At 46.0% G+C, this 22,599-nt stretch overlaps 10 protein-coding genes across 10 annotated transcripts; 4 read left to right on the forward strand and 6 right to left on the reverse strand.

Moving 5' to 3' along the window:
- Nucleotides 1-44: 44 nt before the first annotated feature.
- V1513DRAFT_448405 (60S ribosomal protein uL23) lies at nt 45-1,032 on the reverse strand. The gene is made up of 3 exons (XM_066898534.1): nt 932-1,032; nt 259-595; nt 45-206 (listed from the first exon to the last, which is right to left on the reverse strand). Exons 1-3 carry the CDS (start codon nt 948-950, stop codon nt 122-124), a joined length of 441 nt encoding a protein of 146 aa, XP_066752478.1. The 5' UTR covers nt 951-1,032; the 3' UTR covers nt 45-121.
- A 640-nt stretch (nt 1,033-1,672) lies between these two features.
- Nucleotides 1,673-3,018, reverse strand: V1513DRAFT_382000 (uncharacterized protein; the record flags this gene model as incomplete). The annotated part of the gene is made up of 8 exons (XM_066895088.1): nt 1,673-1,870; nt 1,934-2,054; nt 2,102-2,169; nt 2,220-2,290; nt 2,344-2,493; nt 2,543-2,556; nt 2,608-2,679; nt 2,738-3,018. The coding sequence occupies 8 exons, from the start codon at nt 3,016-3,018 to the stop codon at nt 1,673-1,675; spliced, it is 975 nt and encodes a 324-aa protein (XP_066752479.1).
- A 707-nt stretch (nt 3,019-3,725) lies between these two features.
- On the forward strand, nt 3,726-5,300 carry V1513DRAFT_448420 (acyl-CoA N-acyltransferase). Its single transcript, XM_066898535.1, has 2 exons — nt 3,726-4,636; nt 4,692-5,300. The coding sequence occupies exons 1-2, from the start codon at nt 3,859-3,861 to the stop codon at nt 5,021-5,023; spliced, it is 1,110 nt and encodes a 369-aa protein (XP_066752480.1). The 5' UTR covers nt 3,726-3,858; the 3' UTR covers nt 5,024-5,300.
- A 543-nt stretch (nt 5,301-5,843) lies between these two features.
- On the forward strand, nt 5,844-7,812 carry V1513DRAFT_402509 (polypeptide release factor). The gene is made up of 4 exons (XM_066895530.1): nt 5,844-6,118; nt 6,175-6,186; nt 6,242-6,291; nt 6,351-7,812. The coding sequence occupies exons 1-4, from the start codon at nt 6,054-6,056 to the stop codon at nt 7,541-7,543; spliced, it is 1,320 nt and encodes a 439-aa protein (XP_066752481.1). The 5' UTR covers nt 5,844-6,053; the 3' UTR covers nt 7,544-7,812.
- Nucleotides 7,813-7,819: 7 nt separating this feature from the next.
- On the reverse strand, nt 7,820-9,409 carry V1513DRAFT_432618 (uncharacterized protein; the record flags this gene model as incomplete). The annotated part of the gene is made up of 3 exons (XM_066896408.1): nt 7,820-8,601; nt 8,655-9,290; nt 9,343-9,409. 3 exons carry the CDS (start codon nt 9,407-9,409, stop codon nt 7,820-7,822), a joined length of 1,485 nt encoding a protein of 494 aa, XP_066752482.1.
- A 323-nt stretch (nt 9,410-9,732) lies between these two features.
- V1513DRAFT_145040 (ATP11 protein-domain-containing protein) lies at nt 9,733-11,096 on the reverse strand. The gene is made up of 2 exons (XM_066894223.1): nt 10,773-11,096; nt 9,733-10,721 (listed from the first exon to the last, which is right to left on the reverse strand). The coding sequence occupies exons 1-2, from the start codon at nt 10,994-10,996 to the stop codon at nt 9,947-9,949; spliced, it is 999 nt and encodes a 332-aa protein (XP_066752483.1). The 5' UTR covers nt 10,997-11,096; the 3' UTR covers nt 9,733-9,946.
- Nucleotides 11,097-11,290: 194 nt separating this feature from the next.
- Nucleotides 11,291-12,927, forward strand: V1513DRAFT_448428 (uncharacterized protein). The gene is made up of 4 exons (XM_066898536.1): nt 11,291-11,646; nt 11,692-11,746; nt 11,807-12,640; nt 12,689-12,927. The coding sequence occupies exons 1-4, from the start codon at nt 11,342-11,344 to the stop codon at nt 12,851-12,853; spliced, it is 1,359 nt and encodes a 452-aa protein (XP_066752484.1). The 5' UTR covers nt 11,291-11,341; the 3' UTR covers nt 12,854-12,927.
- A 66-nt stretch (nt 12,928-12,993) lies between these two features.
- On the forward strand, nt 12,994-14,426 carry V1513DRAFT_448431 (P-loop containing nucleoside triphosphate hydrolase protein). The gene has a single exon (XM_066898537.1). The coding sequence runs from the start codon at nt 13,103-13,105 to the stop codon at nt 13,994-13,996; it is 894 nt and encodes a 297-aa protein (XP_066752485.1). The 5' UTR covers nt 12,994-13,102; the 3' UTR covers nt 13,997-14,426.
- Nucleotides 14,427-16,595: 2,169 nt separating this feature from the next.
- On the reverse strand, nt 16,596-18,386 carry V1513DRAFT_448434 (beta-lactamase-like protein). Its single transcript, XM_066898538.1, has 2 exons — nt 17,599-18,386; nt 16,596-17,541 (listed from the first exon to the last, which is right to left on the reverse strand). The coding sequence occupies exons 1-2, from the start codon at nt 17,986-17,988 to the stop codon at nt 16,927-16,929; spliced, it is 1,005 nt and encodes a 334-aa protein (XP_066752486.1). The 5' UTR covers nt 17,989-18,386; the 3' UTR covers nt 16,596-16,926.
- A 381-nt stretch (nt 18,387-18,767) lies between these two features.
- Nucleotides 18,768-19,565, reverse strand: V1513DRAFT_448435 (uncharacterized protein). Its single transcript, XM_066898539.1, has one exon. It carries the CDS (start codon nt 19,318-19,320, stop codon nt 18,946-18,948), a length of 375 nt encoding a protein of 124 aa, XP_066752487.1. The 5' UTR covers nt 19,321-19,565; the 3' UTR covers nt 18,768-18,945.
- Between the last annotated feature and the right edge of the window lie 3,034 nt (nt 19,566-22,599).

Below are 22,599 nucleotides of genomic sequence, written 5' to 3' on the forward strand. Positions count from 1 at the left end.
TCGATGAACCAGGTAAATTCACGCAAGATTTCGTAGTGATGCACAGAATAAAACGATATGTACTGTATGACTATAATGTTCTGACTACTAGATTACAAAATACAAAGGGTAACTGAACCTTTTAAATGAAACCGACCCTGTTCGCAACGTCCAACACATCGTTCTCTGACGCCAATCTTATGTATGCCTTCTTGCTTCCCGTAGGGCTATTAATATTTTAGCTTCTCATCCCAGCATTGTGTAAAACACTCGACTTACGTGATGAGGGTGGTAACCTTGGCAACCTCGACGTTGTACAAGCTCTTGAACGCATCCTTGATGTGGTTCTTATTGGCCTTGATGTCAACGATGAAGACAATAGTGTTCGATTCCTCGAGCTTCTTCATGGTCGACTCATTGCTATGGGGGCCAATGATAACTTTGTATTGGTCGAGACGGGGAGCGTGCGCGATCAATTTGCGCGCGTATCTTGGTCTCCGCGGGAGACGGAGCGTCTTGGGGCGGTGGAAGGTTGTCGAGGTGCGGATCTTGGTAACCTTCTTGCCGTGGATGCCTTTAACGACGGCCTTCTTGGCTGCGACGGCCTTCTCAGTTGCTAATTACGTTAGCGTTCAGTCATTATTTGAAGCCCTATTGGAATATTGCGAATAAAATGCGTTAATGCAGTAACGATCAGCTGCTACCACACTGACTTCTTTGCACATCCCGAACCTTCGCACGCTCTCGTATTCAAAACATGTCGTAGAATACATGCACATTCTGTAACGGATCCGTGACCGGCGCGCTACAGTAACTGCAAATTCCTTACTGTTCCAGGTTCAATATCTGTGCTGCGAAGTGCAAAACTCATTCGATCCGCTTGCATACATCCGCATTTCACCATATCCTCCTCTTATCACAATAATCGCATATATAAAATACAAATACTTACGCTTAGACTTTGGTGCCATTGCTGTTATATCCGGAAACTTGTTGCTGGCTGGAACCTGTGCCAATAGTAAATCAGGCAAGTATGGCCAAGCTAGCTTTCCGTTGGCACCTCTGTATGATGCCGCAGTCCTTGCTGTCTCTGTGTGGGCTGCTGAACAAAGAACCCTGATCTTGTGACTGCTAAATGTTTGTGTAGGGTTGAGCCCTTGCTCCATCTGACTCTGAGCCGTAGGATTTGCGGCGGTGGCGCGCACAAAGTTTTGCCGCATATGGTGCATCCACGGTAGTTCCACAATGTACCAATATAATACCGCAACAACGTCACCATATCTTCGTCTCTCATTTTGAACTGCAATAAATAATTGCTGTATTTGTTGTTAATATTACAAATTGACAAATTGGTATCATACTTTGATAAAATCCTGGGTTACTTACATTAAAATTTGACGGTAACTAAATGGGAAATGAATGACATTATAGCTGGCAAGAGTCACCTTACCCTATCCCAATTCTAGGCATAACTGCCTTTTTAAACATACTTGGCACCCAAAGGAAACATCATTACATGAGATTATAAATCCTTCATTTTCGTTCGGTATTATAAGATTTAAGATGGTGAAATGAAGGACATGCACATGACGAATTATGAACGTGATGCAACACGAGATCACAACATTTTTACAATTTACACATTATTTCTTTCCAACCTGCCGTCTGCCCGTGCCCACTGACCATCAAACTGTCACACTCCAGACAGCCCTCGCCGTTGCTGCTCGGTCAGAGGTTCAGCGTCAGCTGCATAGCTGACTTCAAGCATATCCTCCAATTCCTCGCTGACAGTTCGTAACTTATCCTTGGTCTGTACTATCGCTTCTGCACCGGCAACAATCCGGCCAGGTGGGTTGTCGATGCCTGCTACGCTCAAAATGGCGAAGACGACCTAAGTCCCCGTAAGCTTTCTTGCAAAACATAGATACATACATAAAGAAGTGGCATTATGTACATTTCTAACTAGTAACTCTGGCGATAACTCTTGGCATGATAATAGTGATCGTACCGTAGCGCTTACTGTGTTTTTATAATGTTCTTGTTGGACGGCGAAAATGATAGGATTGGCAAGGACCCTGTTCTACGTTAGGAACGCAGCGGTTACGGAAATAATAAGACTTACGCCGCTTCTAGCGATGGCTGGACAACGGTGACTTTGACATTATATGGGGCGACTTCGAAAGCCAGTGCCTGTCGCGAAAGTAAGTGGTACTATCCGTTGGATCAAAGTAATAGTATACCTCAGCATATCCTTCTAATGCGTGTGCAGCCGACGTTAACAGTCCTAAACTAGGCGTGCCCATATGTCCAGCTATACAGCATTAATTTACTCTTCACGGTCACAAGCAGGGGTCAAGAACATACTAATTCCGGTTACGCAGAGTATATGTCCGGATTTCTGCTTTCGTAACACTGGTAACACGCTTGTGATCACATTCACTGGACCGTAAAACGATGATTCGAATTGTTCCCTTATGTGCCACTCGCTGGCTTCTTCGATCGTACCCACCATCGCTGTATTCTCGGTCAGTCTGTTGAGTGCAGTCTTATGATCGTGACTTACATTTCAGAGAGCAACTACTGACGTTAGTAGAGGTCGATTCTACGTGTTCTTTCTGATGTCCTCACTTAACAACGATATCTAACCGCTTCCATCTCATTAATAACCGTGCCAGGGAGCTTTGACAAAGTGGTTTATTTCTGCCTTATATTAGTCCCACTCGGGCATGCATCCAATTTCTCATAATAAAGTACTCACCTGGGATCCATATCCAACACTAGAACACGATCCCCGAACTGGGGCTTCAACAGCTCCATTAATGACGAAATTGTCTCCACGCTGCAGGCTGCCGCAACATAGTGTCCTTTCGCCAATGTCTTAATCGCCAGTTCTCGTCCCAGCGTGGAACTGCAATTTGTTATTAGCCAGACTTGTGGCACGAACCGGTTCAAGCTACTAGCTATCGAGACCGACTCGACGTCCACTGCGAATTGAGCAGTGGTAGGCGTCTCGTTTTTGCTTTTTGGAGGCAGCGGCATGGTGTATTGTATCGCAAATACGTGGTTTGGAATTAGAAATTGTCCGCCGAGACTATTTCCACAAGAATGTATTGGACGGGACCGTGGACGTAGTTACTGTTGACCCTTTGTAAACACATTCGTAGGAAGTGTTGACTTTGCACTCTCATCAGGGCCGTCGACCGACTATTAGCCCGGCACATGCAGTCAATAAGAGCAGCTTGAACCTCACGGTTTCTGTGCTGCCGTTATCGGAGCCTCGGGTTGCAGGGCGAGACGATCGGCGGCAGGTCGGCATTAATTCGGATGACTTTCTGAGCCGCACTTGTTATGCCCCCACATGAACAATGCTGCGACTTCACAACCTATTTCAGTTAGGGAATTAATAGTGCTTGATTTTTGTACGTCTGCGACTCAACCAGACGATTGTCATTTGTATATGAAACTACAATAGATTGTGGACTCATACTTTCGCTTATTAATAATTTATTCGTCTGCACTTAGTACTCGATAGTTGTTGGCCGCAACAATGGTGTTTTCTAATTTGGAGATTAAAAATAATTGGCGACCTACAGCATTGGGAGTTCTTTAAAAGACTCCTCATTATTAAATTTGCCTAAATGTAAATATGTAATATTGTAATAATATGTTAATGATTATGAAATCATCCATATTTTCTGTGCAGTTAAATGGAGAGCCAGAACGAGGCACCCGCCGAAGTGAGCTGACTGCGGGTTAGCGTTGCAGGGCCCTCATGACGTATGCCACTCAATCGATACCCGCTCTGCGTTAACTAGACCCGATTTGCGACGTTGGCCCTTAGTATACCAACTCGATATGGCTCGGTACTAATAACAAAATATGAGTGCGATTGCCAAGATCAGAGTACCGTCTGGCCAGACACTGACTATCGTCCCTGTCGACGTCACGAGTGAACGGAAGAAACTCACCGATGACATTGGTGAAGGCACATTCGAGTTCGCGTATGATACAGGCAAACGCGTGCTCGACTTGCGGAAATCTTCTCAGAAACGCCTACAGCAGCAGCAACATATCGCGCAGTTGCAGGCCTACTTTGAGGTCTGGCTGCTACTGTACTATATCTTTACTACTGATCCAGGCACGCAAATGATCGACTTGCAGTTTCCAGACGTGCGAGAACTTGACGCGCAACAGTCGGCTCTGATCCTGGCATTTGTGCTAGTACAGGAAGATAGGCATGCTCCGCAGATGTTCTGCTCCCGATCGGTCTTCTTTCAGATCTCGCTTCCGCCTTCCGGCCCGTACGAGTGCTGGCTGGGCTCGTACTTCACTAATGCCATTTTCCCTAGTTACGATGACAACACCTCGTCCGAACAGGGTCGGGATCCATGGCGCCCGCCAAATCCACACGCGAGCGAGCGGATCTATAGTCGCTATGTTCCGTCTCTGAACAAAATGTTCAGCGTGCGTGCACTCAGTATTGAAGACGACGCCGATACGTTTTCAGAGTGGATGAATAACGACCGCGTGGCAGAGTTCTGGAACATGAAAGGTGACAAAGATAGCGTGCACCTGTCATATCTGAATACATTGGACGGTGACAAGCATGTTGTAACTGTTATTGGCTCACTTGACCAGGAGCAGTTTCTTTATGCCGGTACACTGTTTCATATTGGTGTTCTCTGTGCGTAACTGCTGACAATCCACCTTAGAACTCTACTATGTCAAAGAAGATCGTCTTGCACCATTCGCAGACGGCGCTGGTCCATACGATAGAGGATTTCATCTCCTGGTCGGCAATGAGCGTCTACGCGGTCCGCATATTGTACGTGCATGGCTAACATCCATCGTCCATTGTCTGTTCTTGCAAGATCCGCGCACCCAATACATCTTTCTGGAGCCACGCGCGGACAACGAGAAGTTAATTGGGTATTTATTGCAATACGGATTTGAAAAGTTGAAAGAGTTTGATTTTCCGCATAAGCGGGCCGCGCTGGTGAGAATTGACCGAGACACGTTTTTCAAGATCGGACCGGCGCAGTGAACGTTGTCCTCGCTGAGCTGACTGATTAGTAGTAGCTATTTGAGTCTGCAAAGTTGAACAAAAGAGCTTTGTTGTTTTGTAGATATCTTGTATTAAAACCATACAGTTATTGGAAGGATACCTAGGTCGCGAATATTGCCGGCACGGAACGCCTCGCGATGCTGAGTCCCTCCAACAGATTCATAAGTTAACCGTCATGAACTCCGTACGTTGGTTCGGCTTAAGTAAACTCCAGTGCACAGCTGCATACATTTCTAACCAACCATCTGTAGCTGCCATATTGCAAAATGTAATGACAAAGAGCAGTGCTGCTAGTACAGTTATAATTATATACGGCCCATCAGACACAACCACAACATCGAACTTGATAAAGCGGCCGTAATTACCAGTACTTCGAATGGGGCATGTAAAATATTAAACAACTACGACCAGCCAAATATTCAGCCATTATTCAACCACTTAGAGAACCTACAGTAAACTTAGAAATATGTCAGTGGCAAACGAACTATTTTGGGCATCCTTTAGGCGGTTGTAACTAAACCATGTAGTACCCAAGCCTAAGCAACGTTTACGCGCACTTCGTATCGGCTTTTATCGAGTTATCATTTTGTTGAAGTAAATTTTCCAACGTTAAACATTTACAAGTGAATCAATCGGCTTACAGGGATTATCGGCCATAGCGAATTGACTTACCAGGGTTTTACTGTACCCCAAAGATTTGCTGCCATCCTTGACATCCGTCGGTTGATGCTGTAGGGTATGCGGCTAAACAAACATAAATAAATACCTAACCCAACTGCTGCGTACTACGACGAATGTGGCACCTTCGTCCCGACAATTTTTTCATTCACTGTTCAACTACGGCCTGCAAGAGTAAGGCACGCTTCTAACCGATTGAATCAGGTTCGAACGTTGATACTGGATACATTGAATTGGGTGTTTCGTTTTGTATCATACGTATAATTTTTTTGCATTGGTATCTGATCATAGACATTGTATTTTCGCTGTGCTTGATTGTTCATAATTCAGAATGGCGCCTACAAATAATTTGGAGACTGACGCGGAGAAAAATATCGAGATCTGGAAGGTCAAGAAGTGAGTATTCTTGGGAGGGTTGGTCTGGTGTAAGTTTGATGCTAATATGCGTTTAGACTTATCAAGAGGTATGCGGGGGCACAATGGACCGCCTTGGGGGAATTAAGAGCTAACGACGAGCAGTTTGGAGGCCGCGAGAGGAAATGGCACATCTATGATTTCTCTCATTATTCGTATGTACCGTCGTAAAGTATGTCCGAATACCTGTAATAGCTGCTAATGAACGGTGAAGCACCGAAGGACCAGATTCCGCGAATAGCCAAACTTCTGGCGGACGAGTATGGCACAGCTTCGAATATCAAATCACGAGTAAACCGTCTGTCAGTGTTGAGTGCAATCACATCCACTCAACAGCGCCTGAAATTGTACAACAGGGTCCCTCCGAATGGTCTAGTCATCTATTGCGGTGAGATTATCACAGCTGAGGGTAAGGAACGCAAGCTCAACATTGATTTCGAACCATTCAAGCCTATCAATACATCGCTTTACCTCTGTGACAACAAGTTCCACACAGAGGCTCTCTCCGAGTTACTGGAGTCCAACTCCAAGTTCGGCTTCATTATTATGGACGGTAACGGTGCGCTCTTCGGGACACTGTCGGGAAACACTCGCGAGGTCCTCCACAAATTCACAGTTGACCTGCCCAAGAAGCACGGTCGTGGCGGTCAGTCAGCGCTGCGTTTTGCCCGATTGCGTGAGGAAAAGCGGCACAACTACGTTCGCAAGGTCGCTGAAACAGCTGTCCAGAACTTCATAACCAACGATAAGGTTAACGTCACCGGTCTTATTCTCGCCGGTTCAGCTGACTTCAAGACCGAGCTTTCCCAGTCTGATATGTTCGACGGTCGGTTGCAGGCCAAGATCATTAAGGTCGTCGACGTGTCATACGGTGGCGAGAACGGTTTCAACCAGGCTATCGAACTCTCTGCCGAGGCTCTCTCGAACGTGAAATTTATCCAGGAGAAAAAGCTTATTTTGCAGTACTTCGACGAAATTGCGCAAGACACTGGAAAGTACTGTTACGGTGTGGAAGACACCCTCAAGGCTCTCGATCTTGGTGCTTGCGAGACTGTTATCGTATACGAGAACTTAGACGTTGTTCGGTACACGCTCAAGAATGCTAGTGGTGACCCAGTCATTATCCACGTGTCGAAAGCGAACGAGGCAAACTCAAAGGAAAAGTTTCTTGATAAAGTTACGGGCCAAGAGATGGAAACCGTTGATGAGCAGCCCATGATCGAGTGGCTGGCGGAGAGATACAAGGACTTTGGTGCGGCACTTGAGTTCGTTACCGACAAATCGTCCGAAGGAGCTCAGTTCGTAAAAGGTTTTGGTGGTATTGGCGCTTTACTTCGATATAAGGTCAACTTCGAGCAACTAGTAGATGATTCAGATGATGAGTACTATGACGACGATGACTATTAAGTGCACTGGATGGGAGTTGTGAAACGGAAAAGTAAATAAGTGAACCGGATTGTATTGAAACGGAATATTTTTGTGGTTGTTTCGGGAGGTTTTGTGTTCCTATTAGTTATCTTGTTTGTTTGCTTTATTTTATTTAGGGGTACAATATACTTTCTATTTTCCATAGTGAAAAGACCTCATCTTATAGCGCGTGGGCATTGAGTATTTGGAGTGATGTATGATGTAGTGTATCTTTATGTACTATTTCTACATATACAAAAATTTTTGTTTGCAAATTCAACGCTGCCCCTTGATAGTCACCAACAGCCGGCTGATATGATCAGCCAAGTTGTCTATCTCGACATCTCTGCCCTCGTCCGCATTTTCTCCAAGACCTAGCTCTTTGACTTTAACCATGCCCTGAGCGTATTCGTCTTGTCCCAGAATAACCGCAAGTGGCGCCCCGATCTTATCTGCCGCGTCAAACTGTTGCCGAGGCTTGGGCTTGGATTTGTACAGGAACTCTGCGCTTATTCCAGCCTCCCAGAGCACCTTGGAGATTTTTAGGCGCTCTGGAAGGAAGCCAGTCCACTCCTTACCACCACCAAAGGCCATGACGAAAACGTCAGTCTCGTTTGCACGGATCTTGGACATGTCCTCTTTAGACTTAATAATAGAAAAAAGTCGCTCAACCCCAAACGAGATACCAACGCATGGCATAACGGATGACTTCTTGCTCTGCGAGAACATGCCAACTAGTTCATCATATCGGCCACCAGCAGCGATTGAACCGACACCAACATACTCGGACACGTCTTCATCCACGTCCTTTGGTTTTGACTTTTTGTCCCCGTTGGTCCGAGATGGTGGTGCAGAAGCCGAGGTGACACATTCGTAGATTATACCTGTGTAGTAATCGAGACCACGGGCAAGTGAAAGGTCGAATGACAGCTTGTCCTGGATGCCGAATGATTTGATGTAACTAAAGAGGACTTCCATGTCCTTGATCCCGGTAGCAGCAGACTCGTTCGACATCAGCACCTCATCTTGTTTTAGTTTGGCGAGAAGATCAACACCACCTACTGCCGTCAGCGAAAATTGCAACACCTATTTGTCTAATTATAGAACTTACCTTTCATCTTGACATACTCCCCGATCTTATCAGCGGCTTCGACAGGGAGTCTCTTTTCTTCTGTCATCTCTTTTTTGATATCCTCCCACGGCATTTTATCAAGCTTATCGACAGCACTGCTAATCTTTCGCACGTCCGCCAATGGAACACCACAAACCGCGAAAATACCGTCCAGGATTTTTCGGTGATTCAACTTGATGACAAAGTCTTCAATGCCGAGAGCAGTGAGGCCCTCGACAGCGATGCACAAAATCTCCGAGTCTGGAATCATGCTCTCGTACTGTCCCGCAATATCAAAATCACATTGGTAAAACTCGCGCATGCGGCCCTTCGTCATAGCAGGTTGATCTCGGCGGTAAACTTTGGCAAGATGATATCGCTTGATTTGCTGGATTGTCGGGTTCATGGCAAGAAAGCGTGCAAATGGCACAGTTAAATCATATCGTAGAGAACACAATTCACCACCCTGATCCTGCAAATCGTAAATCAACTTCGAATCCTCGCCGTATTTGCCGGCAAGGATCTCGCGTAACTCGAAAACTGGAGTGTCGATGGTGACTCCACCATGACGCTTGAACACCGACGATATCGTGTCGAAGATGCGACTGCGCAGGACCATGTCCCTGTCGGCCCAATCTGCATGTCGTCAGGACCTCTAAATGCGGGTACGATAACTGATATAACATACCTTTTGTGCCTTTCGGCGTCTTCAGCGTGAATGGCTGTGCCTTCTCTTTTCTGTCTTTGGAGGCCATCGTGTCTCTTTTGACAGTGCCTGTTGAAAATTGTTTAAAAACTGCTACAACGAGAGGTAGTTGCGGATATGCCTTTATTCTAACGGTGGCACTTCGACGTATTCCCTGACAGAAAATATTCATCTAGATGCTATGCTTGCCATCCTATCGAACACACTTTGTTCGATGCTGAAATTCATTCCCGGACGGGTTTTCGCGCAAAAAATTATTCGGTGACTTAACAACCAAAATTACGCGTAGTTGTGGGTGGCTCACAACCATCCATTAGTTACCGACAAGTAATACCTGGAGCGTTTTCGAGAACGAATTGCCGCTATATTACATATACACAAAATAATCGCCCACTAGGAGATTCTACACACGACATCTGCGGGTACAGAACAAGAAATCTACCCGGGCAAAACCCGTGATCATATCAGCCCAACCCACCAGCGTATATCTAATATACTGTTTTATATCTTATATATAATGAGTGTATATACAAACTCCAAACGTGTGTCATAAAAACTATATACCGAAAATCACAATATGCAAGAACTAATCCGCCATCTCGGCCTCTCGAATTAAATCTTTGACATCAAATCCAGCTCCGCTTTTGAATAGATCAAGTAGCATGCGCCGTCTCAGAGCCTTTTCACGCTCGTACGGCTCCGTAATACCATTGGGATCCGAATTGTAAAACTTTTGCATAGTCAAGACCAGGACCTGAGCGTCCGCTGGTGAGATGCCCATACCCTTCTCTACAGTTCCGTTCAACAACACCACACGCCGCGACTCTGAGAGTTCGGAATGGAATATCAGTGTCGTATGCGGCCGCGCAAATTCGGTGTGCAACTTGTACTCAAGTAACGACGTCAGCAGACAGTGCGTGGTATTCTTTTCCGGGAAAGCCCATTGGACAAACTGCATTTCGGTCCCCCCTGTAGTCGTTTCATCCGCCTCAATGGCATTAAGATCACGCGGCAGTGGCAAGATAAACATGGGATATTTCCGCGCACTTGCCCTCATCCGCTCAAATGTCTCCGCATCTAACGTTGCGCAAAGAGAGAATGGGTCGTGTGCGTGTCGAGCACGCCAGATAAGTTCAATATCCCTAATTTCTTTATGCTGCGACAATTTCTCGGTGTCAACGTAGGATGATAGCGTCTTTATCGCCTTCTCTTTCGGAATTTTCGGGATATTCGCTGCAGCATGAACTATATTGTCTCCTGGCTTCTTGAACGGCAGCTGCGGGAGTTTGTCGCTTTGTCGCAGTCGAGCGATATCCTCTTGATAATGCTGCTTGAGCTCGTCTAAGGTATCAACACGGTTTCTGTCCGAAACATTAATATCCTGGCCAGCCAAGTCGTAAACATCGACGTACTCTTGCATCAACTTCTCGAGTTTTTTCTTGTACCGCTCGACAATATCTTGCTGTAAAATCGGTGGCATGACGGTGCTGTAATTAGCTGCAAAATTGGGGACAATACAAGCGTACGGTTGAACGCATGACGATCTAAATACTCGATTTACTAACAGTGAATTGGTGTGTAAGGTCTTTAGATGCCGCGGAATCGCTGCTCGTGAATGTAGAATGGTCGCCATCATCGAATCGAGTGGAGTACGACTTCAGAAAGCGTCGGAATGTTGTGAATAAAAATAAAATTTATACCAGAATATGCCACAGCAACGCGGTACACTTAAATGCGAAATATCTCTTCGCAATATAACTATGGAGATATGACCATTTGGACGGGAATCCTTTGGTGAAAGCGGCCCGGGCTACGAAAGTTCCAGAGACCGCGCTCTAGATAGATGTATGTCAGTAGACACGAAACCCTTGCTTTTTGGATTTGAATCTCACGTTACCACCTCAAGCTCTGCACACACGAACTCGAAACTAGTTCTCCAGTTAAAGTTACGCAGCGATATAATTGATGACAGGAATCAAACATGCCAGTAGCCAACACATATGCTCGTAATAAGCAAATATGGACAGGAGCCCTTGACATATCGCGGCTAGATCCTAGCGCGCCGTCACTACAGGACCTGCAAATATGGGGGTTCTCAAGGTCAAAATTCCCATCGTCTAAGGAGAGCGGCTCAGTTCTGTCTTCTGGAGGCGATAGGGGGACATCTAATGTTTCCAAAGAGTGCGAAACAAAGTTTGGTGGAGACGATATGCGATTGAGTGCCGTGACATGTATCGATGTCGCTTCTATACAATTATGGATGGTATCCGGACCGGCCATGGAAGTGTAAGTATCAGATCTGTAGGTAATAATAAAGCTAATGTTCTATAGGTATACTACGAACGCAGTAACAGAAGCATTCTTCAAATCGGTTCTTGCGTCCAGTGTACGTACGCACTAATTTTCTTTGATTCATCCAACGGATATCTGCTGACGTGGGATACAGAATCTACGAGATTCGCCTAATTTATCATGCGGGCTTATAGTGAAGCTATCGCCACCTACAGAGGACATCACCAGCCTAGTGATATTCGGTCATGTCTCGTCGTCACCTACGACCACGATGACAACAACTGATATAGCCGCATCAACGATTCCCAAGCGACCGCAGTCGTATTCGCCCACTAATGCACAAGTGACGATCAAAGCCCTTCCATTGAATGCGTCTTGCCGACTACGCTCGTACGTACGACACAAACGTAAATGTATGTCGCCCATATCTAGAGCTGTCGCGTCTGGATACAAATCAAGTGATGAATCGGACAATGAGGCGTACGAAAATAAGGATGCAGTTTTCCTGGACGCTTCAGTGGAGGAGGTGGCTAGTGCACAAAAGCGGAATGAGAAGCTAGAACAACTGTTGCAGCGTCGTACATCATTTAAACGGCGGCGGTTGCAGTCGGTATGGTATTCACGGCCGGGATCTGTCCCGCAGGATGATTCGCAGCCGAGGTTAGAGAGTCAGGATATAGTAGCAGAGAATTCACTGCTCGAACAGCAGCATAGCTTCTCGCAGCAGGCGTCGCTTCCTGAATCTACGACACAATCACTGGAACTGTCTCAACAGTCGCACCATTTGGCCAAGGGCCCGTCGTCGAACACGACTTCGAAAACAGCTTTGACGTTACAACGTGTTTTGATGAGTGCGCTTAGGCTGCGTGGGATAAGTCGGCCACATTCGCAAGCTGCAAGCGGACATGGGGACTTAGGTGATGCGGGTGCAGATGTGGAATATAAAGAACTATATCATCACGCGTATCGGGCAACATTATTTGCGTTGGTGTGTAACTTTTTGCGGCGATCATGACAATTTGCTAACCGAGTGTAGAGGAATAAGAAGTCGCATAGGAACAGATCACGAATGTGCTCGACAAACGAGACACAGCTGGAGAAAGATGCAGAACCAGATTGGCACGTTCGGCGCATTGAGCATGTAGTTGAGCGCATTTTGGATATATTCCTGGAAGCCGATGTCGAAGAGACATGCCCGTGAGTGATAGGCGTAGTGGATATAGGATTTGTGGATACCACGTAATATAGCATTAATTAAACATTTTGCACCTCGTATTATTTTGTATGGTGACGCCGTGACTGCCCCTTACGTATAACCCTGAACTGGTGCGGCTCGGAGACCTTTCGCTCCAGCATGAAAATAAATGACTCACTATTCCCAAATCTCTGGACCTCACTCCCGGACGGACACGGCTTCGTTGGTAGTTTATTGGTATAGCCATACGACAATATGACAGACCAGGTGATTCCGGCAATTGAAGTAGACAACCTAACGTATGTCTTTCCAAACTCAGTTGTCGGGTTGCACGACATCAACCTCACGCTTCCGCAGCACTCGCGCACGCTGCTACTTGGCGCGAACGGCGCGGGAAAGTCGACACTGCTCCGGATTCTGGCCGGCAAGACGCTCGCGAAACGAGGAACTATCCGCATTAATGGCGCAGACCCGTTCCGGTCGGGCGTGCCGGGCGTGACATATCTCGGGACGGAGTGGGCAGGGAACCCGATTGTGCGCCATGACATGCCGGTCCCTGTTCTACTCTCGTCAGTCGGCGGCGACATGTTTCCAGACCGACGCGACGAGCTCATCGACATCCTCGACGTTGACCTTGGCTGGCACATGCACGCCGTCTCCGACGGTGAGCGCAGACGCGTGCAGCTCGTGATGGGCCTTCTGCGTCCTTGGACAACGTTGCTCCTTGACGAGGTAACTGTCGATCTCGACGTTCTCGTCCGCGCACGTCTGCTCGACTTTCTCCAGCGCGAGACCGTGACGCGCGAGTGTGCGATCGTGTACGCAACGCACATCTTCGACGGTCTGGCTGAGTGGCCGTCCCATATTGCGCACATCCACATGGGCCACGTCATCGACATCGGCAATACCGCCGATATCATGGCGGCTTTCGCCGGCACAGCTGGAGGCAATTCTGTCGTCAGCTTACAGTTCTACAACCGGAACTCCGCTCTGCTCATGCTCGCCCTCAAGTGGCTCAAGGATGACCTCGCTGACCGCGGCAAGCGCGCAGACGTCAAGAAGCTCAAATGGGAGGACATCTCCCAAGACGAAAAGACCGGCGGACTTACCGCCTTCGAGGCCTACTTCAAGGCCTCTCGTGCACGCTAATTCTCGTTTAAATAATTGATTATTTCGTTTCTGGGAACCGATATCGCCGCATTTTATTTTTCAACAGCATTCAACATCGTCCGATTTCAACATTAATCGCGACTTTCATACCAAGGATTTTCAACAAATGGGATTAGGATTCAACTCTGTACTATAGTGCATTATCGGGTGTTGGTTACGGATAGACTGCGCCAAAATGGATTAGATGTTTGCAGGATACAGATGAGGGGCAAAAGATATTGTACTATACATAAGGACTCAACTCTGTTATTTAGACTAGATAAGATGCGTTGGTTTGGGGTGGTTGCTTTTATTGGATTGGTGATTGTGTGGAGATGAGGGTATTTCTAGACTAATACTAGGTTTAATATATATTTAAAAGTGGAGGTTCATTGTCAATCTATATCCGAAATATATATTTCGTTACATGTAGCACATTATGCATAAGACTACTAAATTGCCCGCGGCACGTCGCCTCAACCGCTGCTAGATGTTGTGTCAATTGCCCTGCTTGATGGGAAATTGGTGCTTAATATAAGTTATACCGAAGCATTTTTGGTTTTAGTAGTTTGCTGAAGAGCACTCATGGCTTGATTACCACTATCAATCAAAGAGTCAATAATCGATATTTCTGCTCTGATATAATGAAACTTCAATTTTCTGCTATCGTGCATGTTGAGTGCAGACCATATCGAATGGTTCACGAGAAGCAAAATATATCTGATGGTTCACGAGAGCAGTTGCATCAACTTGGAACTGACACCGAGTGTGATTAGCCACAATATACTAAGTAGGCTATTATATAAGCCCATGTGGGAGGTATTATGGACCGTGGAGGAGTTATCGAGAGCCGGCAGAAATTCAACGCCATCACTTGGATGGATGCTTTAGCTTTAAGCATGTCTTTCCAGGATGATCGCTAGGCATTGCCTAAGCTTGTTAGCAGATATACTCATGCAGACGAATAACTTTAAACTGCTGTCCACTAGCTGTAAACGATGCCAATATCATTCAACGAACAGTCACAAGGCAATGCTTCGCGAATCTGTGTGGTGAGTGGGGCCATTGTCACCCGTATTTCCTATGCCACTGGAAGATTACTGGTGTTGATGGCCTTTTGGCACATTTGCACAAAGGCATCAGCAGTAGTAACATCTAGTTACGCAGAGGCTGTTTAGTCTGGACTGTGACTCATGAGAACAACTTCTCTATGGACCAACTCTAGCTCAGACCGCGATATCGCTGTACACGGAATTGACGTCTCAATCTGATTCCTGGTATCCACTCATACGAACAATTCTCGTTCGCACTGATCACGCTAAGCTGTAGTGAACACTCAGAACCGCTGTAGTTAATTCTCTGGCCAGCGGCGTAGAGTTGCTAGAAGATGAAGTTAATGCACTATTCAGAGCACGAATGAGATCCTTCAACGTGAGAGGTCGTGCTAATCCCAAAGTTCGGACATTGCGATATATGACATTCTGCCCACGTCTGACTGCCCGTCTATCCACCATTGATTAAAAAATAATTAACGGCTGTACAGGCGAACTTGTCTTTTAATTCTCCCAAAGCCTTCTTCTGCTCCGCGATGTCCATAAAGTCGCAATTGCTTAACGCTTCTCTGCCAACCCTGCGCAACACTATCGAAATGCTTCCGACAGTTTTGATATATTTTGGTCGATGTGCCATTGGCAGAGTTGGTTGAAAGAAGTGGGGAACACGTCCGACACCACAGTCATCAGGGCTTTGTCCGTATCAGTAATGACAAGCTGGAGATTCTTCTGAATTCAATTTCTCCTGTTCATAGTTAGCTTGACCCCGTAAATAATCTACAATCCTCAGACTCAGTTGCTGCACGACCCAAATGTAAGAAAGAATTCGTATGCTTCGCTGGTAAAATGCACAATGCGATCATGGCAGTGCGCAAGTCACTATCCACTGTTACAAGTTCACCAGTAGCAGACTCTCTGTTGGTTTTGTACATGGCATCGATTATAATCGTTTGCCCATATAACGAGCTCTTTGAAATTCTCAGGCCCACCAGAGCACAAGGCGTCGAGAGCGCTTTCTTGACACAATCTGATTCGGTATTATATATCCATTTTCTCTTGATAAACTTCACCGTTGAGGAGCCATTTCTCTGGCCATAGTCGTTCGTGCGACTGTACGCGTCCTGACCCACCGAGTCAGCCCACATGTCCTATTTAACGAATGCGTAATTCTGATATAAGATGCAGATGAGTGCTGAAAAAACCATTCTTAACTTCGAAATAACGATAGATTGCATGTTTACAAATTGTCTAGCTTGATCCATCGAATCCAATACCATTCCCACATATAACGGATATGGGTTGCTGACTGCTGCTGTAATATGATCCGTTACGGGTGCCGTGTTGGACGGGAAAGAGCTATGCAATTAGGATGATGTTCGAGATGCTGCCTGTACCCTTTCTTTTCGAACATGAACGCATTGTTATGAATTTGTTTTCGCGGATTGGGAACAATGTGGAGGGCGCTCCATGATTTAGCGTTTTTGTTTGGACCTCACCATTTTCGCTGCCAGCATAAGGTTTTTAGATGCTGTACTTCGTCGCGACGCGTCCCAACTCCCAACTCCCAACTCCCAAGTGGCTAAGGTGACACACCAAGCTGAAGTAACGTCTACGCTATTTCCTTTTTTGAAAATAAGGATTAATTAAGCAATATGGCAAATCGTATTTTACTGTGTCAGTAACTCGCGACCATAAACTAGAATGCTAATTTTGTCGGAACTAGTCTTAATGCACCATGCACCGGGAATGCCTCCCACACCACAACTTTCAATACACATTTCCTCCCGCTCTTATTAATTTAGCATAAAGTCATGTGCATGTCTTCAACGCAACCACCCTTATCCCGTCTGTATCGCAAGCTGAAAGTCCAGTGCCAGCCTACAAAATCCAACCATTGAGAGCGGTGGAATCGGTGAAGCTTGACAATGGCTGATACTGTGGTCGGCGTCTTCCTCCTCTTCCAAAATTTTCTGCTGTGATATTCACTCTACTGAACGATTTCAATGTACTTGACAAGAGCTCCGGAAACTCAGAAGTAAATTTGTCGTGAATCTCCGTTGGACTGAAATAATCAGGGCCCTTGATCTCAATTTGTTCTTGCCAGAACTTAATATAATCATAGCTGTGATTCAAATCTTGGCTTCCATCAAAGCTGCCGTTCGACAATGCGTGGCCAGGAATGACAGCGAAAGGCTTCAAGCCAGCTGTAAATTCCAGAGTGGCTAACCAAGACTCCGTGAGGGCAGGCGTAAGAAGGTCGGCCATATAAAGATGCATACCACGGCCAAAGACAGCATCACCGGCAATGAGAGTCCTAACGGAAGGGATCCAGAACAAAGTGTGGTGGATCGTATCTCCGGTTAGAGGGCCGAGGAGGTAGACTGGAGAATCTTCATCCCCCGGCAACGCGAAAAAACTGTAGTCGTAGGGCATGGGAATGGTGGTATTCTGCACAATATTTTCAGAACCGTGTACGCGGGTCCATTCCTCAACCTAGCAATATAAATTAGCAAATCTATAAGACAAAAATAAGTTCATCGGTTTATGCACCTTCTTGGGTGCATCATGTTCGATTTCTTTTGTGGCGACACTGCTTGCATAATATGGAATCCCAGGAAACTCATCAAAGAACGCAGCACCGCTGAGATAGTGATCGGGGTGATTGTGAGTAGAGAAGGCAGCGACAAGAGGTCTATCTGTGGTCTCCTTTACCCAAGTTGCGAGCTCCTTTGCCTTATCGATCGTCATTGGCAAGTCAATGATCATAGCAGCTTCAGAACCAATGACCAAAGAGGACACCATGTCAACCGATTCGCCGGTATTAACAAATGTTTCCACGCGCAAAGATCCGTTCGGAGTCAGATTGTCAACTAAGGCACGCAGACTGACAGCGAATATGACCATAGTAATAGTTAAATGCACAAGTTTGTTGGAGAACATGCTGCTGTAAAACGCCTAAATGGTACTTTCGAAATTGATGAGATTCTAGGCTGACGTGAATCCGGAAGGTAGCGAATGACTTGTTGAAAGAAACCAAACAAATTTATATGAACCGGTTGTCGATCCATTTCTTTGAGAACCTATACTCCATAGCGCGTCCGTGAAGGGCCATATTTGAAGTCGAAGCATTTGGCCGGTGCACGCGATAGCTTCTTGTGATAGATCGGCGAGTCACCAAAGTAGCAATTCTTCGCAGATGTGATAGTGGCAGTATAGCTCAGAAGAGTGTTTAACAGATTTGAAGTGTTCTGGTTATAATATTAGCCTCGTTTGGTTTCAGTCGTGAGCTCGTTGGCATTTTGTCGATATAATTGGCATGCGGGGCGTGACAAATGTCAGGACCGCCACATCCACCAGAGCTGCGTCTGCAGTTCACCGAGCCACATAGACCCTAACCCCAAGTGCTATGATACGCCTCCGGACGACTGGCGTAGTGATGGGAACTTAAGAGTCTGTTTTCAGTAACAACTCAAGTCTGCCAAAACTCTTCACTGGTGACCTGGTCAGACAAGCTTGACTTCACTTTCGGATTCAGAGCAAGTGAAATTAGAGTCTTAAAGGCGGACACTAGGGCTGCTCCGAATATTCGCAGGATGTCCGCGCAACGAAACTGAAACTCGAAACCGATAGTTATAGTTTATTACGGTTCTAACACAAGAAGCAGCAACGCCATTAAGGCGCAAACCGCAAACCGCAGACGCAAACCACAAAAACCCAGCAGCAGTATCAGCATCATCAGCATCATCTCTCCCTGCAGTGAGTGTCTCTCATCTTCTCACCCAGTACGTCTCTCTCTGCATTAAAGAGCCCCTCTACTGAAACTTCAGAGGCAGGGATTGCCAAGAAATCTCGAGCAGCAGCTGCCATCTGAGGAAATCTCGTTTATTGAACACCCCACTACTGGAATAACCAATTCGGACCGTCCATGGCCACTGTGTCGACGCCTATTTGAGAACTAAAGAAATAGCGGTCGACGTCCGACTTGGCTTCTACAGCCAATGGCTTCAACCTTCGAAACGGGAGCCACTGGATTTCATTTGGTGCAGTGTTGTGTAGATTGTATCGGTAATGAGGGAATTTGACTGTCGACCGGATAGTTGTGATGGAGACCGAGTCGAAGGGCTTGTAGGATCTCTCTAGCGCGTCCTCCTCTTCGAGTTCATCCATCAACAGATCTCTTTTAATTCGCGGATCAAGAATCACCGCGGTGTAGTATGTGTCGGAGGCATCCATAAAAGTGTAAGACTTTTGGAATTTCTTCATACCTTCCATCACAGGGCGCGCTCTGGATCGATATCGCTGCACTCCTCTTTCTGCCCTGTGTGCTCCAGTATTCCTTGAAACCGTGAAATAATTTATTAGGGTGCAAACCCCTTGAGCACGTGATCAGGTGTTCGAATAACGAATATTATTCGCACTGCTCAGGATTTGCGAATAAAATAGCGAATATTATTCGCAGTGGTTGGGACTTGCGAGTAACGAATACAATAATGCCGATTATGCGAATATTCGTATTCATATACAGTTTTCTCTGTTCGCGGACGAATGCGAACGCGAATAATATTCGTATATTCGCAGAGTTCGCCAATACCTGGAAAGCCCTTACCCAGTTTCTCTATCGATTAATACCATATTTTATTACGGGGACTAGCGAAGTGAATGTCCAGCTACTTTAGTGATCTTTGAGCCAAACTTTCAACGTAAATCTCTACATCACGGGCGATTGCGACTGCGAACTTCTGTCCGACAGCGGGATTAATGACGTGTCTGTTTGCTCGTGCCAACGCCCTCAGCGTGCACGTCGACTTGATTATTGCCTGTTAATGACGGTAGTGACGATGAGGCTGCCGTGGAAGACAGAATGGTGAAGCGAGCCCGATTTCCTTGATATCAATTGTCTCAAATTGTAGACCATCTCGCAAACAGAATGAGGCGATCTGACTGGATGAGCCGTTGGAAATATCGGCAGATTCTATTCAGTCCTCACTGCCTTCTGCCCAGCGTCAGCATAATTTGCGTGGTCGTATTTCAATGTCTCTCCTTTTCCTGGAAAGTTGCGGGTTTAAAGCTGCGGTAAAAGGAATCTTCAGTAAACAACGTGATTCAATGCGGATTGAGTAGCTGGAAATCTATGGATTCGGCTAGAGCATCATCAACAACAAATATGAGGCCGCACCTTAAAAAGCATGCCTGGGACCCCGTAATGATAAAAATGGCCGTGGAGCACCAAGGCACACGATGAAGCAGCAGGCCACAATGTTCCAGAAACTAGGGCTGGACACGATATCGCCTACAAGGCGATATCGCCATATCGTATCGTCGGCTCGATAAACTGGGCGATAATATCGCCTAAAATATTGCCTAAGGCGATACGATATGCGATATGGGCAAAACCCGGCGATATCGTATCGTGTCCAGCCCTACCAGAAACGGTCAGAAGAACACATTGCGAAAATATTAGAACAAACTTTAGTACGTTGGACAGTGGCTGGACAGTGGCAGACCATTTATGTCAATTGAATCATAAGCATTCCAGCAGATATTCAGAGATTTGCCAGGGGTCTGGCTCTCGATAACGCTCGTAGGACAATGGCTCGAAGAACTAACCTGGAGTAATCTGCGTCGAGCTCAGTTGATTGAGACTCTGGAACAAACGTGCGAGACAATTGCACTGTCCGTGGATATCGTGTTGGAAGAACGGTGATTCAGAGGAAGGTCAGCCTCCACTTCCAGTTGTTAGAGCTCGGTTCTCCACTTTTTTGGTCACTGGAGATTGGCAAATAGGGCTGGACACGAATACAATTTTCTCTATTCGCATTCGCATTCGCAATTCGCAACTCGCAGCATAAAGTTTTATTCGCAACAAATAAAACGTCGGCTGCGAATGCGAATGCGAATAATATTCGTATATTCGCAGGGTTTCAGGGTTAAGCTGTTCGAATGGTAGGATGGACCGAAGTGAGTTCCCGCGGATGGCAGCCGCGGCTAGAGACTATCTAGCGATTCCTTCGTCAGAAGTTGCAGTTGAGAGGCTGTTCAACAGCGGAAGGGATTTGCTGGGCCTACGCAGACAATCTCTAAGTACAGACACCATGAGGAAGCTTGTTTTGTTAAGGGATATGTACGGCAACGAGGAAGGTTTTTAATGTATTTCTGTAAATTATTATATTTCATATGTGCGAAGAAGCTTGATTGGTTGAGGGATATGTTCAACGAGAAAGGCTTTTTTAATGTATTTCTTAGATTATTGTTAAGGTGTATGTACGCCAACGAGGAAGTTTTTTTAATTAACTATTATGTTTTGTGCGAATATTGCGAATACTTGCGAATAATTTTTTTTATTCGCATTCGCAAAGCATGAAACATCCAAATATTCGCATTCGAATTGCGAATATTCGTAGGAATGCGAATATATTCGTCATTCGTGTCCACCCCTATTGGCTAATGCCTACGGTCAGGTTTGCTGGAGATCGGTCAATCTCAGCTTCCTATCCCAATCTGGTTATCGGCTGTGCGGTGACTCCGCTTGACAAGATCATGAGCTCTGATCTTGTGCTGAGGGTGTATTTTTAGTTAGCCAAATGTAGTAAAGTACATTGGGCAGTAGTGATGGGCGAGTGGAGGCGCGGGGAGCTCTGAGGAGGTTGTCTTACGTCGGTTCAGGAGTTGATCTACATATATATAGACCTGAAATATCCATGAGACCCGTCATTCAATTGAGTCCAGAGTTTTGGAATCCCTGTCATCGTTCACATTAGTTCACTATAGTCTTTTTCAAATCTATAGCATATTTCTCGCATATTTGGACTAGCCGAAACTCCAAGGCGATACTGGCAGTGATTGGACATTGGCTGACCGCAGAGTATCGGTACCGCGAGCAAGTTCTGGAGTTCACAGAAATGCGTGGTCATACTAGAGAGAGAATAGCGGAGGCGTTGCATAAGATATCAACTGAGCTAATTGACTCAAATCTTCTAAGAGCGATGGCGGATAATGCAGCTAATAACGGATCTATCATGTCTGAGCTATACGCAGCGAAGATCCTAACGGGTGGCGTGCCAAGCGATTACGCTTTCAAGGTCTTGATAGCTATGCTAGATGACTTGCCCATGTGCTCAACATTTTTTCCAGTTTAAAAGCTGGTAATTGAGACAATCCAGACATTGCATCACATGCTGCACATGCTCGACTTAGAATTATGGCTCTATGGGTAGCGAGAACGGTGGAAGTTTTGTGCCAGGGTAATAATTTGGAAGCAAAGCTCAGAGTATGACGTGGACGCTCGCTGGAACTCCAGCTATCGGATGATTCGTGACGCGCCCCGCCGCGACTGGGACCATTTGCTTTTTTTTAACATCACTGTTGTTAAATTCGAGGAATTTACTCAGAGTCGCAATACCTATATTATGAGTTACAAGACCTGCCGGATTATGCTGCTTCACTAGAGGAGGAATTCTCTTGTCTTAATCTAGATATTGCCAAAGCTGTGTCAGCTGGCCTAAATAAATCAGAAATATTATAACTTCATAGATGCGCAGGACGCGGAGTCTC

Source organism: Lipomyces chichibuensis (genome assembly GCF_038497645.1).
Source record: "Lipomyces chichibuensis strain CBS 12929 unplaced genomic scaffold V1513scaffold_26, whole genome shotgun sequence".
Lineage (NCBI taxonomy): Eukaryota > Fungi > Ascomycota > Lipomycetes > Lipomycetales > Lipomycetaceae > Lipomyces > Lipomyces chichibuensis.

Excerpts from the sequence above, each read along its gene's own strand:
- V1513DRAFT_448405 (XM_066898534.1), bottom strand. Across the intron at positions 207-258 it reads AAGGTTACCACCCTCATCAC|CCCTACGGGAAGCAAGAAGG; the intron begins GTAAGTCGAGTG and ends AAATATTAATAG.
- V1513DRAFT_448420 (XM_066898535.1), top strand. The coding sequence starts at position 3,859 with ATGAGTGCGATTGCCAAGATCAGAGTACCGTCTGGCCAGACACTGACT. Across the intron at positions 4,637-4,691 it reads GGAGCAGTTTCTTTATGCCG|AACTCTACTATGTCAAAGAA; the intron begins GTACACTGTTTC and ends AATCCACCTTAG.
- V1513DRAFT_402509 (XM_066895530.1), top strand. The coding sequence starts at position 6,054 with ATGGCGCCTACAAATAATTTGGAGACTGACGCGGAGAAAAATATCGAG. Across the intron at positions 6,292-6,350 it reads TATGATTTCTCTCATTATTC|CACCGAAGGACCAGATTCCG; the intron begins GTATGTACCGTC and ends TGAACGGTGAAG.
- V1513DRAFT_145040 (XM_066894223.1), bottom strand. The coding sequence starts at position 10,996 with ATGATGGCGACCATTCTACATTCACGAGCAGCGATTCCGCGGCATCTA. Across the intron at positions 10,722-10,772 it reads CTCGAGAAGTTGATGCAAGA|AAACCGTGTTGATACCTTAG; the intron begins GTACGTCGATGT and ends TGTTTCGGACAG.
- V1513DRAFT_448428 (XM_066898536.1), top strand. The coding sequence starts at position 11,342 with ATGCCAGTAGCCAACACATATGCTCGTAATAAGCAAATATGGACAGGA. Across the intron at positions 11,647-11,691 it reads TCCGGACCGGCCATGGAAGT|GTATACTACGAACGCAGTAA; the intron begins GTAAGTATCAGA and ends AATGTTCTATAG. Across the intron at positions 12,641-12,688 it reads GGGCAACATTATTTGCGTTG|AGGAATAAGAAGTCGCATAG; the intron begins GTGTGTAACTTT and ends AACCGAGTGTAG.
- V1513DRAFT_448431 (XM_066898537.1), top strand. The coding sequence starts at position 13,103 with ATGACAGACCAGGTGATTCCGGCAATTGAAGTAGACAACCTAACGTAT.
- V1513DRAFT_448434 (XM_066898538.1), bottom strand. The coding sequence starts at position 17,988 with ATGTTCTCCAACAAACTTGTGCATTTAACTATTACTATGGTCATATTC. Across the intron at positions 17,542-17,598 it reads AACATGATGCACCCAAGAAG|GTTGAGGAATGGACCCGCGT; the intron begins GTGCATAAACCG and ends TTATATTGCTAG.
- V1513DRAFT_448435 (XM_066898539.1), bottom strand. The coding sequence starts at position 19,320 with ATGGAAGGTATGAAGAAATTCCAAAAGTCTTACACTTTTATGGATGCC.